This window comes from Eptesicus fuscus, chromosome 2 (genome assembly GCF_027574615.1).
Source record: "Eptesicus fuscus isolate TK198812 chromosome 2, DD_ASM_mEF_20220401, whole genome shotgun sequence".
Classification (NCBI taxonomy): Eukaryota; Metazoa; Chordata; class Mammalia; order Chiroptera; family Vespertilionidae; genus Eptesicus; species Eptesicus fuscus.
In genome coordinates, this window is record NC_072474.1 from 58852199 (window position 1) to 58868942 (window position 16744).

General features: G+C 38.6%; 1 protein-coding gene across 1 annotated transcript in view; it reads left to right on the forward strand.

Moving 5' to 3' along the window:
• Positions 1–16744, forward strand: part of FAM13A (family with sequence similarity 13 member A) — a 254998-nt gene that overhangs the window by 81463 nt on the left and 156791 nt on the right. The window contains exon 5 of the mRNA XM_054727491.1: positions 10004–10087. Within this exon, the coding sequence (XP_054583466.1) occupies positions 10004–10087 (84 nt within the window). The remainder of the gene's footprint in view (positions 1–10003; positions 10088–16744) is intronic.

Consider the following 16744-nt stretch of genomic DNA (forward strand, 5'->3'; position numbering starts at 1 on the left):
CTCCTGATAAATGATATATTATGATTGTGGTTTAAACAAAGAAGAAAGTATGAAATTCCAAACTTATGGCCATTCCCAACAGAGGCCCACATCAAAAGACTAGGAAATAAATGAACATTTGAGGATTTTACTGTAAAAACAATTTTGAGTCAGTGTCATTTATATGTATCATTTGAGGCCTGGTGCACAAAATTTGTGCATGGGGGGGGTCCCCTCAGCCCAGCCTGCACCCTCTCCAATCTGAGACCCCTCGGGGGATATCCGATGGCCAGTTTAGGCCAAATCCCCAGGATCAGGCCTAAACCAGCCATCAGACATCCCTCTCACAACCCAGGACTGCTGGCTCCTAACTGCTCACCTGCCTGCCTGCCTGCCTGCCTAATCACCCCTAACTGACCCCCCACCAGCCTAGTCGCCCCCAACAGCACCTCCCCCCCCGCCAGCCTGGTCGCTCCCAACTGCCCCCCCCACCAGCCTGGTCACCCCCAACTGCCCCGCCTGCCAGCCTGGTCGCCCCTAACTGTCCCCCTCTGCTGGCCTGATCTCCCCTTTCTTTCCCCCTGCCAGCCTGGTCACCCTTCACTGCCCCCCTGCTGCCGGCCTGGTCACCCCATGCAGCCTGCTGTTCAGTTGTTTGGTTGCCCCTCACTAACCCCCCTGCCTGCCTAGTCACCCCATGCAGCCTGCTATTTGGTTGTTACTGTGAGGGCATCCTGACCAATTTGCATATTGCCCTTTTATTAGTATAGATTTTTTTTAAATTACTTCCTGTTTTAGTTTACTTTACAGGTCATCTAACCTACAATATGGAAGGTTAGATGTTCTAATTCATGATCTAATTAACTAGGAAGGATTCTTCCAGAAAGATGTTATTTTGTTAAGAGCAAGCCTCTGGAGATAGACTATCTGGTTTCAAGTTCTACCTCTGACACTTATTGGGTGTGTGACCTTGGACAAGCTGCTTGTATTTTCTGTACGTCAGTTTTTATATATGAGAAATTTATATAGTGAAAGTACATACTGTATAAGGCTATTGGGAGGATCAAATGGATAAAGGTATAATAAGCACTTAAAAAATACCACACATATAATAAGTGCTATATAAGTGATATCCAGTATTATTAGTTTGATTATCAATATCATTATTATTGTTAGATTTAATCCCATAGTTTTCTACTGAGTGACCACACTGTAGGTGACACTATAATAAATATTTATGTAACTTATTTTTACTTCAGTTGAAAATAAGAAGCAATTGTGGTTAAAATTAAACTAACTAGAAAGTAAAAGAATTTTTTGAAAGGATACGGGGCCCGGCCAGCATGGCTCCATGGTTGAGCGTCGACCTATGAACCAAGAGGTCACTGTTCGATTCCTGGTCAGGGCACATGCCTGGGTTGCAGGCTCAATCCCCAGTGTGGGGCCTGCAGGAGATAGCCAATCAGTGATTCTCTCTCATCATTGATGTTTCTATCTCTTTCTCCCTTTCCCTTTCTCTCTTGAGATAAATAAAAATATATTTTTTAAAAAAGAAGGGATACAGGGTAGTTCACAGAGTATAAAGCAAATCTAAGCACATCAGCAAGATGGTAGGCTAGGAGGCCCCAAACCTTCCCCCCCCCTCCCCCCCCCCCAGAAAACGAGTCGATAATCATTAATGGATGCAAATAGCTCTGGGAAAGCTCCAGAGTACATTAAGGAGCTCCAGCAACCCAGCGGAGCACAAAGCCAATGAAGGCCACATTGATAAGTATAGGAAGCATTGTACCTGCATCACCCCATTCCCCGGGCCAGCACAGCTTGGCTCCAAAAAGATCCCCTTGGCGGTGACTTCCCCTGTGGAGGTGAAGGAGAGCAAAAGGACCCAGGCAGCCCTCACTGCCACTGTGGACTCCCACAACCTTCACCACTGAAGATCGCCATAGTGTTTGCTGATCCTTACAACAACTGAGTGCAGACATCAATGCAAGGCAACAAGTGGCATCACCAAAGAAACACGAAACATTTTTAGTGATTGCCCCTCGAAGAAGTGGGGATCTATGAATTGCCTGACAAATAACTCAAATTAATTTTTAAGAAGATCAGCAAGTTACAAGATATAACACAGACAATGCAACAAAGTTGGGAAAACAATACATGAACAAAATCAGAAATTCAACAGAGATATAAATCGTAAAAAAGATCCACATAAATTCTGAAGCAAAAGAATATAATAAATGAAATGAAAAAATGTAATAGAGAGCATTTTTTGTATCACATGAGCTTAGAGAAGTAGGCAAGAGCTGGATCATACAGGGCTGTGTAAGTCATCTAAGGAATTTGGATTTTATTCCATGGATTAATTGACAGAAGATTGATGTCATCTGTGTGACATATACAAAACTTGCAGACGGCAGGATAATGAAAGCAATTTAGGTGAACAATGTTGGTTATTAATGGGCTAGCCAGTAATAATGAAGGAATGAATCCCAGTTTATTCTGGAGAGTGCTGACTGGACTTGCTGTGGGTTTGATGGTGGAAGGTATGGGAAAGGGAGGAATTAGGTAGACACCTAAAACATTGGCTTTAGCAACTGGGTGCCCTCTGGTAATCTGGAGATGAAATTCAAGGACTGACAGAATTTTTGCTGGTGAATCAAAAGCTCAGGTTTGGACACACTAAATTTAGGTGCTTATCAGACCAAGTGGAGGCAACAAGTAAGCAGTCAAATATAAGTAGCTCAGAAGAAATGTCGGAGATAGGGACACAAATTTGGGAGTCATCAGCATACTGAATGTACTTAAAAGCCATGGAAGTGCAATGAGATCATTGTATCATTTGGCAAAAGACTTCTCTGTATCAACCCTTGAGTCACTCCAACTTCATTTCATTCATTTACTCCACAGTTTATTGAGCTCCTACTATACAACAGGCAGTTTTCTCTGGCATTGTAGTTATAGTAGTAAAGAAAGGAGATCAACTGTTTGCCTTCATAGCACTTGTATTTAATAGAAGATAAAGAAAATTCACCACCGCCCTGACTGGTTTGGCTCAGTGGATAGAGCATCGGCCTGTGGACTGAAGGGTCCCAGGTTCGATTCCGGTCAAGGGAATGTACCTTGGTTGTGGGCACATCCCCAGTGCGGGGTGTGCAGGAGGCAGCTGATCAATGTTTCTAACTCTCTATCCCTCTCCCTTCCTCTCTGTAAAAAACCAATAAAATATATTTTTTTAAAAAAGAAAGAAAGAAAGAAAATTCATCAGTAACCAAGAATGCTATGCGCAGTTAGTCAATGAGGTAGGCATTTTTTTTTCCCCCTACCAGTGGTGTTGTGGCAGCTAATAGAAAGAGAGTAGTTCAAATATGAGGAGTTACCTGGGTCAAATGTTGCTGAAAACCCAAGTTAGATGGTGACTAAGCTATGACTATTTCCAGCACTTTCTGTGGAGTAGTGACAACAACAAAGAGTTTGCTATACAGGAAAGCAAAAAAATGGGACCATAGCTAGTGGGAGAAGTGAAATGAAAAAAGTGCTGTTTAAAAATAAACAAAAAAGAAATAATTACAGAGCATTGTTGTTGAAAGGGGCCACATGCTGACCTGACAAGCTCAGGGAAGGCCTGCATGGCAGTCTTGCAAACTCAGGAGACCTAAAGTAACCACAAAGGATGGTCTGAAATTAAACTTTAACTAAAAGCAGTTACGGTGGGTAGTTATATCCTAGGCCAGTATCTACACTGACAAGGTCAACCTTTACCTTAACTGAGCCTATCTATCTTTTTGCATCTATAATAACAGACCCTTGAAATGTCTGGGTGACTTGTAACTTCCCTTTTTCTGGACCCCTTGGGGCACAACCTAATGTGCCTGGGTGCCAGGACAGATAACACATGTTAATTGTTCCTGTACCCACCTAAGTATCTGGTATGTGTGAATTATTTTGCTTTTTATCCAATCCCAAGAATTTCCCCGATTTCTCCCACCTCTCTAGTCTATCACCAATGGATTTCTTGTAACCTAAGTCCCTTCCTTTGATTGCAATGTATAAATATAGAGGTAACCCGCCATTCTCCGGAGCATTATCTCAATCCATTAAGGTTCTGCTTCCTGGCAATTGTCGACAGTTTGGCTCAAATAAACTCACCAACAACTCTTTACAGGTTTGAATGTTTTTATGTTAACAGCATGCTTATGGTTAATGGGAATGATGTAGTGGAGAGGGAGTGGGAGGGGATAATTGAAGGGGTGAAGTTCTTGAGCAGGTAAGAAGAGATAAGATCCGGGGATGATCAGGCAGGAGATGGCTGTTTGATAGGATCCGATTCTTACCTTTCACTGTAACTGGAGAGAAGGCAGAGAGGAAGAAATGGTTGCAATGAGGTTGTATACTTGATGGGGGGACAATGAGTAGCTTGAATGCTTCTGTTTTTCCAGTGACTATATGAAGTGAGAATGGAAGAAAAAGGGGTATGAGGAAAGAGAAGACATAAAATACCATCTTGGAGAGTGGCATGTCAAGTTACTAAAGAACTGTAGCAGGATTCCCCACTGCCCACTCCTACTGGCTCTGGCAACCACTAATACACTCTCTGTGATAGAGGTTTCATTCAAATTCACGATAAATACGACGTGAAACATTCAGCCACTTTTATAATTTTTCTTCCAGCCACTTTCAGCTGCTTCGTTCCCAGCTCAGAGAAGGCATATATAGCTGGATTCAAGGTTATACTTTTGCAAAATGAATGCAATGGTAGAGGAAGGAAATTAAGGGTATTAGCAAAGGAATAAAGGATCATGAAATGTAAGCTGATTAGGAAGGAAGTAAAAACAGGAATGCAGAAGGGATTGTGAAAGGTTAGGAAAGGGATATTATTCATTCATTTGGTTTACTCATTCACTGTAACAATCAAGCTCCTAGTATGTGCCAAACATTGTTTATGAGCGAGACCCACCAAGTCCTCTTGAGAATAGGGTGAGATGAACAATAAAGAATTAAAACCAGTAAGTATTAAAGCCAGATATTGCCGAAGGCTATGAAAAAAAACATTTAAAAAGCTAGGGAGGTGGAGAGCATCAAATGGGAGGGGAGAGCAGTGGTGATTTAGGTAAGTTGTTCCAGGAGGGAGCCCTCTCTAGTAAAACTGAACAGAGACTGGGATGAAGTGAGGGAACCAACCTATGAATGAATACCTGTGGGAGCCGAGTGCTGGGCTGCGGGAACAGAGGGCTTTTCTAGTTTTTTTTAATGTCATTAGTGGTTGATTAGTAAGGCCAACAATGCCACGATGAACAAGGTATTTTTCCTTCCCTATTAGGTTTTTTAATTGGGTTTTCATATTGAAGTAACACAGCTGGTTTAAGCAATTGATTGCTGCACGAAAGTCATTAGAGCGAGCAATCAGTCAATGTCTCATTTAAGTAAACCAAATGCTTAAATATGAATATGATATATTCATGTCTGATTTGCTCAGCATTCCATTCTCCAAGGACCAGTATTGGAATGCCACATGAAATAGGGCTCAGTTAATATCTAAGTCAGTTTTCATGTCCATAAATAGCTTAATGATTACAAATGCAAAACACTCCCCCTTTATTCTTCTTAGTTCTTCTGAGGCAGTGATTTTTCAACTGGCGTGCCACAAAAAATTTTAAAACACAAAATACCTGACTATTTAGTCAGGGCACTGACTTTTTTCCCTTAGATTGTCAAATTAAAAAATGACAACAGCTAACATGACAACAGCTGTCCAGTGTAAATGAATCAAAATTATACCTTTCTTTTTTTGTCAGGTCGGCAAAAAATTTATTTTTTGGTGTGCCATATACTTTTAGTAATTAGTTTATGTGTGCCATGAGATGAAACAAGTTGAAAATTGCTGTTCTGAGGGAAGAGTTCAAACCCAAAGTCTCTTTCCTTTGCCCTGGGAGTATAGGGACTTGCTTTAAATGGCTTTTTAAAAGTTTAGATATAATTCACATACCAAAGAATTCAGCTGTTTGCAGCCGTCGCCAACCTTTCGGACCTCACGGACCACCAGTGGCCCATGGACCACCAGTTGGCAACCACTGGTACAGTGTACAATTTATTGGTTCTTCCTATGTTCACAAAGTTGTACAACCATTATCATTACCTATCTACAAGAACATTTTTATCACTACCCGCCCCCCCCCCCCCAAAAAAAAAATACTCATACAGACTGGAGCCTTCAGTCACTCTCCAGTGGAATCACTCCCACTCCCCATGCCTCCTAGCCCCTGGCAGCCACTGATCTACTCCCTGTTCCTATTTGCCTGTTCTGGAGATTTCATATAAGTGGAATCACACATTATGTGTCCTTTTGTGTTTGGTTAGCAGGTGTCAGTACTCCATTCCTTTTTATAGCTTAATATCACTTCATTATGTGGATATACCATATTTTGCTTATCCATTCATCTTTTGATGAACATTTGGGTTGTTTTCACTTTTTGGTTATTATGCATAATGCCGCTATGAGCATTTATGTAAAAGTTTTTGTGTGGACATATGTTTTTAATTCTCTTAGGTATATACCTTTAAGTGGCTTTTTAAAGACCCAGCCTTAAAGTTTTATCTTAAAAATATTTCTCACTTCATAATATATCTGTTTTGAAAGAGAACATTGTTATTACCAGTTATTTATTAAACTACTAGTTGAATTATTTTTCTCCAGAAATCCGAGTAACAGTGACCCTGCAGGAAACGTTCCCCATGCCTGTGGCTCTGGATCCCCTGCTCACTGCTCAGTGCACAGATTCAGGCCAGTATTTCAGCAGCACTGGGGGTTACCTTTTTGTCAATAAATATTGCTTCTTCCCGGAAAAATCATAAAATCTTGAAACTGAAGGACTAGGCAGGATTCTTGGAGCTCATCTAACCAATCCCATCCCTTTGTTTTATGGATCTTGGAACTGAGGGAGAGGTCCAAGCGGTTAAAATGCTTGCCTGATTTCCCTCCCACAGCTGGTTAGTTAGAGATCTTGGATAAGAAGCCAGATCTCTTGACTCCTAGTTTAGTCCTCTGACTACTAAACTTCCCTTTGTCTCTGTTGTCTGAATTTAAAGTCATAAAACAAAAAAATAAACATTGATGTAGGTGGCACTTTCAGATAAAAGTTTACAGAAAAAGCTTTCAGAGTGTTAGGGAATAGCTGACTATCAGCCTTATACTTATTAATTCACAGGGACAAAGAGGGAAAATGGGAGTATTAAAGAAATACTATCACTTTTAGTTTGTGCGAAGGAAGAAAGAATTATAGGTGTTTGTAAACACTCAGACAGTCATAAACGAAGGTCAGCTATTCCTATTAATTTCCCTAAAGAGTCAGCCTTTTCTTCCTTCTCATTACATTCTAAGATTTACATACTAGTAGTTTTAAAAGCGGGTAGAAGATTAAGTGTAATTATATTATTCAAGGGTAGTCAAATTATGCAATGGATTATGCAGTTAATAACTTTGATCTTCTAAATGTCATGCTGGATATTGTTTATCCTTCTCACAGTGAGTCAGAAGTGGGAATGGGTTCATTCACTATTTCCAGTAAGTAGCTTTCCACCAGCAGGTGTTGTGACTGGTGGGAAAGGGTAGGACTGGAATGCACACTTATTTGGAGATCTCAGAAGTGTTCCCTTGGGTTGTACGTGAGGTCACAGGCGGTTGAGAGTGTTGGCAGCACCACAGCTACCCGCCAGCAGAACAGGTTCTTGAATCCCCTCTGAGTCTGGGAATATTGTTCCCTGGCACAGAGCTGAGAACAGGTGCTGTGTACAGCCCTGCGGTCCAGGCCAGGGGCTCAGCTCCAGCCCTGTCTGCGTGAGCTTGGGCACATCATCTCAGGATCCAAGTCCCTCATCTGTGAAATTGGGCAGAGGGTGGGGTTGACCACATTTTGATCTTTAACAATTGTTTTGGCTTTAAAATTCTATAGCTCTACAACCTGTTGACTTAAGATGTCAGGTGTATTGGATGAGAAGTCACATATAAAGATGAGAGCTCAGACCTTAAAGTTATACAGAACCATCTTTGTGATGTTTGGCAAGTTACTTAATTTCTGTAAGCTTTCATTGTGTTGTACTTAAAAGGGCAACGATAATAATAGTACCCAACTCATAGGGCTATTGGGGTAAATGACAGTATGAATTAAGTCTTTAGGACAGTGCCTGATATACCCTATGATTCAGTAAATATTTGTTAGTAGTAAGTAGTATTTTTATTTTCATTAGGAACATTTTATCCTAATGATATACTGTTCCCTTTAGAAATAAATAAATATAATTCCAGCAAATGTTAGTAATATATAAAGTATGTAGACTACAATTAAAAATATAACCTAGCCCTAGCTGGTTTGGCTTGGTGGATAGAGCATCGACCTGTGGACTGAAGGGTCCTGGGTTTGATTCTGGTCAAGGGCACATGCCCAGGCTGTGGGCTGGATCCCAGTAGGGGGTGTGCAGGAAGCAGCAAATCAATGATTCTCTCATCATTGATGTTTCTCTCTCTCCCTCTCCCTTCCTCTCTGAAATCAATTTTAAAAAATAATAATAATTATATATATATATATATATATATATATATATATCCTATTAACTCTAAAGTAAACCGGGAGGAAAACACATAATTTAGATGGTTGAATTATAGGTATGATGGGGGAAGATATGGGAGGCAGAGGTGAAAGTTATGAAGTGAAAGAAATTTGATTTATTGTCTCCTTCGCTTTATAGTTATATGTAATCTTTCCTTTATGTATTTTTGTTCTTTCAACTTGGAGATAGAATCATCCAGGGAAAACATATCCAAGTTAATAGCTCTTCAAGCTCTTATATTATTTTATAAGACAACAACATTATTGTTTTATCATGTAGAAATAAATAGTAAATCTATCCAACACCAAGTAGGCTGCCTCCTTGTAATTTCTGCTGTTATTTTTGTAAGTACTATTTTGGTGTGAACCAAGGACTCAAAGGTGTCATAATTTTGGAAACAAATACTCAAATATTATTCCTCAATTAGGATATTGCTATGAAACTATCACTATTCAATAATAGTTTGCTGAACTATCTGAAGATATTTGCTTAAGATAAAATATTTACAGAAACAGAACCAATTCATGAAATACTGTGGGAAAAGTTGGTAACTCTAAGTTTTGTGGTTATGTTGGAGAATTAACTATCCAGTTCTCCAAAAAAGAGGTAAGCTATCTATGGATGTGTGACATGATAGTGTAGATGTGATTATTTTTAAGAAAATATTTTTTAGCCCTAGCTGGTTTCACTCAGTGGATAGAGCGTTGGCCTGCGGATCAGAGGGTCCCAGGTTTGATTCTGGTCAAGGGCACGTGTCCAGGTTGCAGGCTCGATTCCCAGTAGGGAGTGTGCAAGAGGCAGCCGATCAATGAGTCTCTCTCATCATTGATGTTTCTATTTTTCTCTCTCCCTCTCCCTTCCTCTTTGAAATCAATAATATATATATATATATATATATATATATATATATATATATATATATATATATAAAAGATTTTTAAATTGATTTTTAGAGAGAAACATCCCTGTAAGAGGAGACATCCATCGGCTGCCTCCTGCACGCCCGCCCCGCCCCCCCCCCCACCCCCCCCACCCCCACACACACACACACACTGGTAATTGAGCCCATAACCCAGGCATGTGCCCTGACTGGGAATTGAACTGGCAACCTTTCAGTAAATGGGACTACACCCAACCAACTGAACCATACTGGCCAGGGCGGGATGAGATTTTTAATGGACATCTCTGAATGTATATGTCCTGTATGTTCCACACCTACTCCATCACCACCTTCACTGTTGTATGTGGCAAATAAGAAAGGAAACATTTTTGACTCCTCACTACAATCTCCTCAGCTTCTGATTGAACAACTGAATCCAGAATGCCTTCCGTTTCCCTGAAAAGTTATTTTTTACTGCATTGTAATTCCTGGCTTGGGTAATGTTCTTTGGTCTCTAATGTTTCTTTTATGCTTCTTTTATAGGAGGCCAGTTGTAAGAACTCCATACCCATCCTCCTAACAAAAGACTTAGAAAGAGATGTGCAAAAACCATCTCCAAAAACCAAGGTAAGTTATATCTGATCATTGGGCTTCCACATGAACCGTTTAGCCAGGCTCTGTGTGTTCTTGTGTTTCTCTGATGTTTTACTTGTACTTCCCTCAGTCTTTTTTTTTTTTTTTCCTGGACTTGGTGGTATAAAAAGTACTTTTTATTTAGATCATTTAGTCGAAGGTTATATTCATCCAAAAATTATCTCAACACTCCTGTTATTTAACAGAAAGTGATTTTTTGTTTTTTGTTTGTTTGTTTTTTGTTAATCTTTACTTTATGATATTTTTCCATTGATCTTTTGGAGAGAGTGGAAGACAGAGAGAAAGACAGAGTGAAACATCAATGTGAAACACATCGATTGGTTGCCTCCTGAACATGCCCCGACCAGGGCCCTGGCCAGGGAGGAGCCTGCAACCAAGGTATGTGCCCTTGACCAGTATCAAACCCGGGACACTCTGGTCCACAGACCAACGCTCTATTTACAGAGCCAAACTGGCTAGGGCCAGAACGTGATATTCTTACCAGTGTATTATTTCTGCTCAAGCAGTATTGTTTCCAGCTTACAGCATAGGAAATGATTAAGTGAAGTAAATCTGTCCTAGATTACTATAAGGGGTAAAATAAAATGGCTAACTATAATTTTTCTTTTTTCTCAAAATAGAAATCATTGATATTTTTGTAATTATAAAATACAAATTTTTACTTAAAATTTATCATAATTTATTAAATAATTTACTATAATTACTGACAACTGTAGGGGAGGGAGGGAATGGATACAAGAAGGTGAAGTGATTAGCCAAAAGACATATATACATAACACATAGACACAGACAACGGTGTGGTGATAGCCAGAGGGAAAGGATGTTGGGGCTAGGTAGAGGTGGGCAAAGCTGGGGTGGTGGGTGGGATGGCGACATTTGTAACAATAGTGTCAACAATAAAAATAAACTTAAATAAAAAGTAATATATTTTCAAAATTATAAACATAACACATGATCAGTGGAAGTATTTCAGTCCATTTTAACAAGAAAAAACAAGAACTATCATCATATGACAGAATGAAGGCTCCAGTGTATAAAATTTTTTTCCTTGTTAAGAAAACTCCAAAATGCACATAATTGTTTTACCAGTGAAAAGAAAGACTCCTTTAACACATAATATGTTATGAGAATGTGATCATTTGTTTGTCCAATCGGAAAAGTGATTGCATTTATTTGAGAGCCCCTTTCCTAATCTTTAATCTTCTCTTTGGAGTAGAACTTCTCCTATTTACTAGGTACATTTAATATTCCTATCTGGCCACTGTGACACTTATGGAACTTTTTTTTTTTTCTAGTTCTAAGACAAATGTTTTCCAAACTTTTTTGAGTTCATTATAAGCAAAATTTAAAAGAATTCTAGTCTCTGAGTTTAATCACTAGTTACTATAAGAATAGTTGTGGCTTTATTTGTAAAAGCAAGTCAAGTGAAGTGCTGAGTCATTACTTAAGTATCTTTGGTAAATGTCTACAGTTTATTTTTAAATTAAATAAAGACATCTTTTCTTTTGAAACTTATTCCACCTTGAGTTTTTCTGGAAAATTATTTTAACTATCATGCTTTCCTTTTCTTCCAACTATTTTTTGTATCTTTTTCAATGACATATTTGTATGTGCAAACTTACATCTAATTAATTTACATGTATAGTAGAAATTTTTACTGTGTATTAATATAAATCAGTGTCAAAAATATACTCATCAAATAAATGCATTGAAAAAAATGAAGGATTTGAGGAAAATTTTTAGGTAACATTTGCTTATTAGCTCCTTTTGCATTGGTATAACTATTTTTGTGAAGAGACCTTAGGTGAATCACTTTTTAAATAAAAGACACTCTTGAAAGCTATCATTAAAATTGTGTGAAGGGATTTATTACTTTTATGAAGTTAATGCCATTTGGAATATTCCAAGCAGATAGAAAATCAATAATTAGTATGAATTTATTGACCTCTGTCAGTCTTGCTGTATGGTTCATAACCAAACATTCAATAGAAAAATCACTTCATTGGTTAAGCGTTGGTTTGTAACTTTAGGTTCTTTGTGGCCTTATATGAACAAGTTTAAGTTTACATAAGCAAACTAGGCTCTGCTTCCAACTATTTGGAATAATAATAATGCTATTTATAATAATGCTACCATTATCAATTAGTTTAGTGGTGATTAAATTTTTGTAATTTCAAATCCCAGAAATGAGGCAAACACAGAGCGTATGAGCTACTAGAGATTATAAGGCACTAACTCTTTTACCAAGATTTTCTTTTAAGAGCTTTTTCTCTCCAGTTGATCTTTGAAAGCTAACACTGAGAACACATTTAAAATATAGTTGGTGAATCCTTTCTAGAGTGACTTGGGGAGCTATGAAAATGATGTGTGTCCTTGGTATTACTGTGACTCCATTTGACCTCCCTGGCTATCTTTCTCGGACATCTCTAGTTATAGCTGTATTTGCCCTGAGCAGCTAAGTATTTCTGATTCCTACATGGCTAGAAATGTAAACTGGTAATCCAGAGATGGCCTTTGTCCATTGGCTCTGGCAATGTCTCTCTAGTCTAAGTCATCTGTCCCCATGTGTGTTCCCTCTCCCAGCTGTTGTCTCTGCTCTTGGGCAATGGAAAGGATTACATTTCCCTTCCTTAGGTTGGAAAGCCTCTTCTTGATTCGGGCACCAGCTGAAAAAAAGTGATAATTCCATTGCACAGTGCCATGACACCTTTTACAAGAGATTATAAGGCAATAATCACCAATCCTGCTAGCTCAAGGGCATAGTCATGCAACCATTTCATACCCAATACTTTGTAGACTGCATATGCAGAAAATAGTTGGAATAGATGATACTGAAGAGAACATAAAATAGATGTCTGAAGAGGTTTGGAACATTAACACAGTTCCTTGAGCCTAGCTTAATGATGTCTACCGCAGACCTAATTTCTTCCCATGTTTTTGAATCCCATAGTGCCAGCTTCATGTTAGGGCCACATTATCAAGATGGCTGCCCGTAGGCTCCTAGGGCTATGTGCTAATGACTGAGAACTGTGAAGGGTCTGAGATTTTACCCTATTTGCAAGCTGACAAGTTAATCTGCCACAGATTGATGTGTTACAGCCAAAGACATGAGACTCCTGGATCTGAGACAAAGAACACTTTATTACTTACAGCAGTAACAACAGCCAGTATTTTCTTGAAAAGATAATACAGAACAAAGGCAATCAATGTCTCTGTTTGCAAGACATACAGAAACATAGGAGACCTGTAGAGAATTCTCTTCCAGAGCGACCACATTCACTAGAACAAGAGAGAACCTTTATGCTATCATTCCCTGGAAAGTTCCTCAGATTGACTTGTGGCTAGAAGATAGGAGTACACTAATTAGCTTGGTCAAGGTCATGTGATTCACCCCTTAGAGTCCTGAAAGGAGTTACCTTCTTGGGAACCCAGTGGAACACCAATGGAATTTGGGGGCATTGGCACAGAAGAAGGAGGTGTATGAGCACTGGAAAGGCAATCAAAATTGTCCATTACTCAAGCTCCAGTTAATGAATATCAACGTGAGAGGATGAAAAAAATATGAATGTAATCTCAGGCATATATAGGGTGTCCCCAAGAAAACGTATACACACACTGAATAAGTATAAACACAGGGTTTATTAAAATACATTTCATTTTAAATTGAGCTACAGCTGTTAAAGTGCATATACATTTTTGGGGGGACACCCTGTATTATCGATAAAGATTCGTGTTTGAAGGAGGTTCAGTCAAAAACATATTCATGTCACTCTAGTCTTTCCCCCAAACCATGGCCAGAATAACTATTATAAAATACTTTGTTCCCCCATTGAATACTGAGCAAAGGTCAAACCCTTTAGCACAGTACACATTGCCCTTAACAGTCTGGCCCCAATCCAACCCTCCAGCCTGAACTCTTGGCTACTACCTCTCTGTTCCCCTCCAATTCCGGTCATTCCAGGTTTCTGGTTTTTTACTTTTGCTCCTTTTCTCATTATCTGGAAGGCCTTTCCTCTCCACCTTTATCTCCCTCAGGTAGGATTAATTGTGTGGCTTATGTATATTCTTCAGTAACACTGCATATATTATACATTTCTTACTTACAATTTTTCTAACATTTATGATAGTTCATTTGTATACAGTCATGTAGTTATAGGATTAATATTTGTCTTCCTCACTAGACTACAAGCTCCAGAGTACAGAAATCAGGTCTGATTTATTCTCCATTGTATTCTTAGTGCCTCATAGGTGGTAAGTGCTCAATAAACATTTGTTGCTATTGAATGTTTTAAAAAATATATATAAGAGGCAGTGTAGTATAATAAATGTTAAGGTTGCTAGTTTCTGGGTAGGATTGCCAGAAATTCAAATCCTCAACTCATTGCATACTAGTTGGGTGACCTTGAGAAATTTTCCGAAATACTGTATCTCTGTTCTCTCATCTGTAAAATAGAAATAACAGTACCTATTTAATAGGGCTGCTTTTAACTGAAAATGAGAAAAAAAGTAAGCAGTAGTTAAATGTTATGCCTATCAGACTGGAGGTAGAAGTCCATGTGTCTGTCTCCCTGCTAGACCATCACTTCTTTAAAACTTTAGACCATTCCGAGGCCCAGCATGTCGTACTTGTTCAATAAATCCTTATTGAATTGCACTGTCACATTTGAAGAATGCTATTTAAGATTAAGCCACTCGGTTAGTTTGGAGGAGTGACATATCTTTCCAAGCTTTGAAGTCCTTTAATATTTTTATCAATTATTAAAATTAATAGCTCTCACTTCTATTATTTATTATGTGCTTATTCTATTCCAAGAACTAATGGAACCAGAATGATCTCATTTAACTTCCATCACGTCTTATAAGGCGTAGGTTTTTAATTATACAGATGAGGCATTTGAGCCTCAGAGAAGTTAAGGGGATTTCCCAACGTTATGCTGCTGGCAACAGGGAGAAATCGAATTCAAAGCCAGTTGCTTCCCCATAAATATGCTGTAAAATAAAGTATTTGCTTCGATTTATAACAAAGGAAATGATTCTTAATCCATTGACAATGTGTATTTTACTAAAGTCAAGGAACTAGTAGTAACACCTCAGCTTTGTTAATCGAGCAGCATCCTAACAGGGGAGACCTCTTTCAACATGGAAGGGACCTCACAGACGCCAGGCCTTATGATTTCCAGGCAGCTTTGTGGACAGGGCTCATTAGTTTGAGTTTGGCAAAAGAAATGCAAACCATTTCATCAGTTTTTCTTGTTTATAGTAAGGACTACATCTAAAAAAAACAACTTGGATTATAAATAGCATTTATTTTATCCCTTTAATCATTTTTTGGCAGCCATGCTCAAAACACACATTGAGAAATACATGCAGATACAAATGTGCTGTCGTACTCACCAAAACAGCACCTTTAGACAGAGCTTTAGTGCAGTATTCCTTCACTGTTATTGATGTGGGAGGGGCCCCCACCCCAAAAATGGTCCTTTGCTTATGGATTTATCGTAGATATGCAAACATAATAGTGGTAGTTACTATTCGCAATCACAGAAGAGTGATTTCTACAAGTTTTCCAGAAGAAAACTATTGCTGAACAATATAGAATCTTGCACATACTTATCTTTCTCTGCGGAGTAAACTTTCACTTTTGGAGAAACCTAGGCTGCATTAGCCCCTCCCCCATATTTATGCTTAGAAGAATCAGGTAATTTTTAGGAGCCCATGAAAGACATCAAAACACGTTTTCATGTCTTATAGGAACTTGGAGGAACTCACTTGATTAGTGCTTAGAAAAAGGAATATATTTTGATGTATTGTTGAATTCAATTTGCTAATATTTTTGCATGTATGTTTGTCAGGGATATTAGCCTTTTTTTAGTAGTGTCTTTGTCTGGTTTTGATATCAGGGTTTTATGGCCTTATGAATTTGGAAGTGATCTATCTTCTATTTTTTGGAAGAATTTGAGGATTGGTATTCATTCTTCTTTACACATTTGGTAGAAGACACCAAAGTCTGGACTTTTGTTGTGAGGATTTTGATTACAGTGTCAATCTCCTTACTAGTAATTGGTCTGTTCAGATTTTCTATTTATGATTCAGTCTTGGTGGGTGGTATGTTTCTAGGAATTTATCTACTTCTTGATTGTCCAATTTGTTGGTGTGTTATTGTTCCTAGTAGTCTCTTATGGTCCTTTGTTTTCTATCTATAGTATCAGTTGAAATGTCTCCTTTTTCATTTTAGATTTTGTTTATTTAAGTCCTCTCTTTTTTCATGTGGGTCTAGCTAACAGTTTTTATTTCTCTATTTTAGTTGTCTTTTCAAAAAGCTAGTTATTCATTTCATCGATACTTTCTATTGATTTTTATTCTCTGTTTCATTTATATCCACCCTGATCTTTGTTATTTCCTCCCACCACTAACTTTGGACTTGATGTCTCACTCTACATGATTACTGACCTCAAATGGGCCCTCATGTTGCTGGCAGTCTGATCTCCCCAATCCTTTCATTCTTCCTCTCTTTCAAACAACTGTTTCAAACTTTCTCCTTGATCCTTGCCTTCCAACATCCCCCTTTTCACCCTTCACTCTCAGTAACGACCTTACTTTCTATTTCACTGAGCATCAGGAGAACGTCCA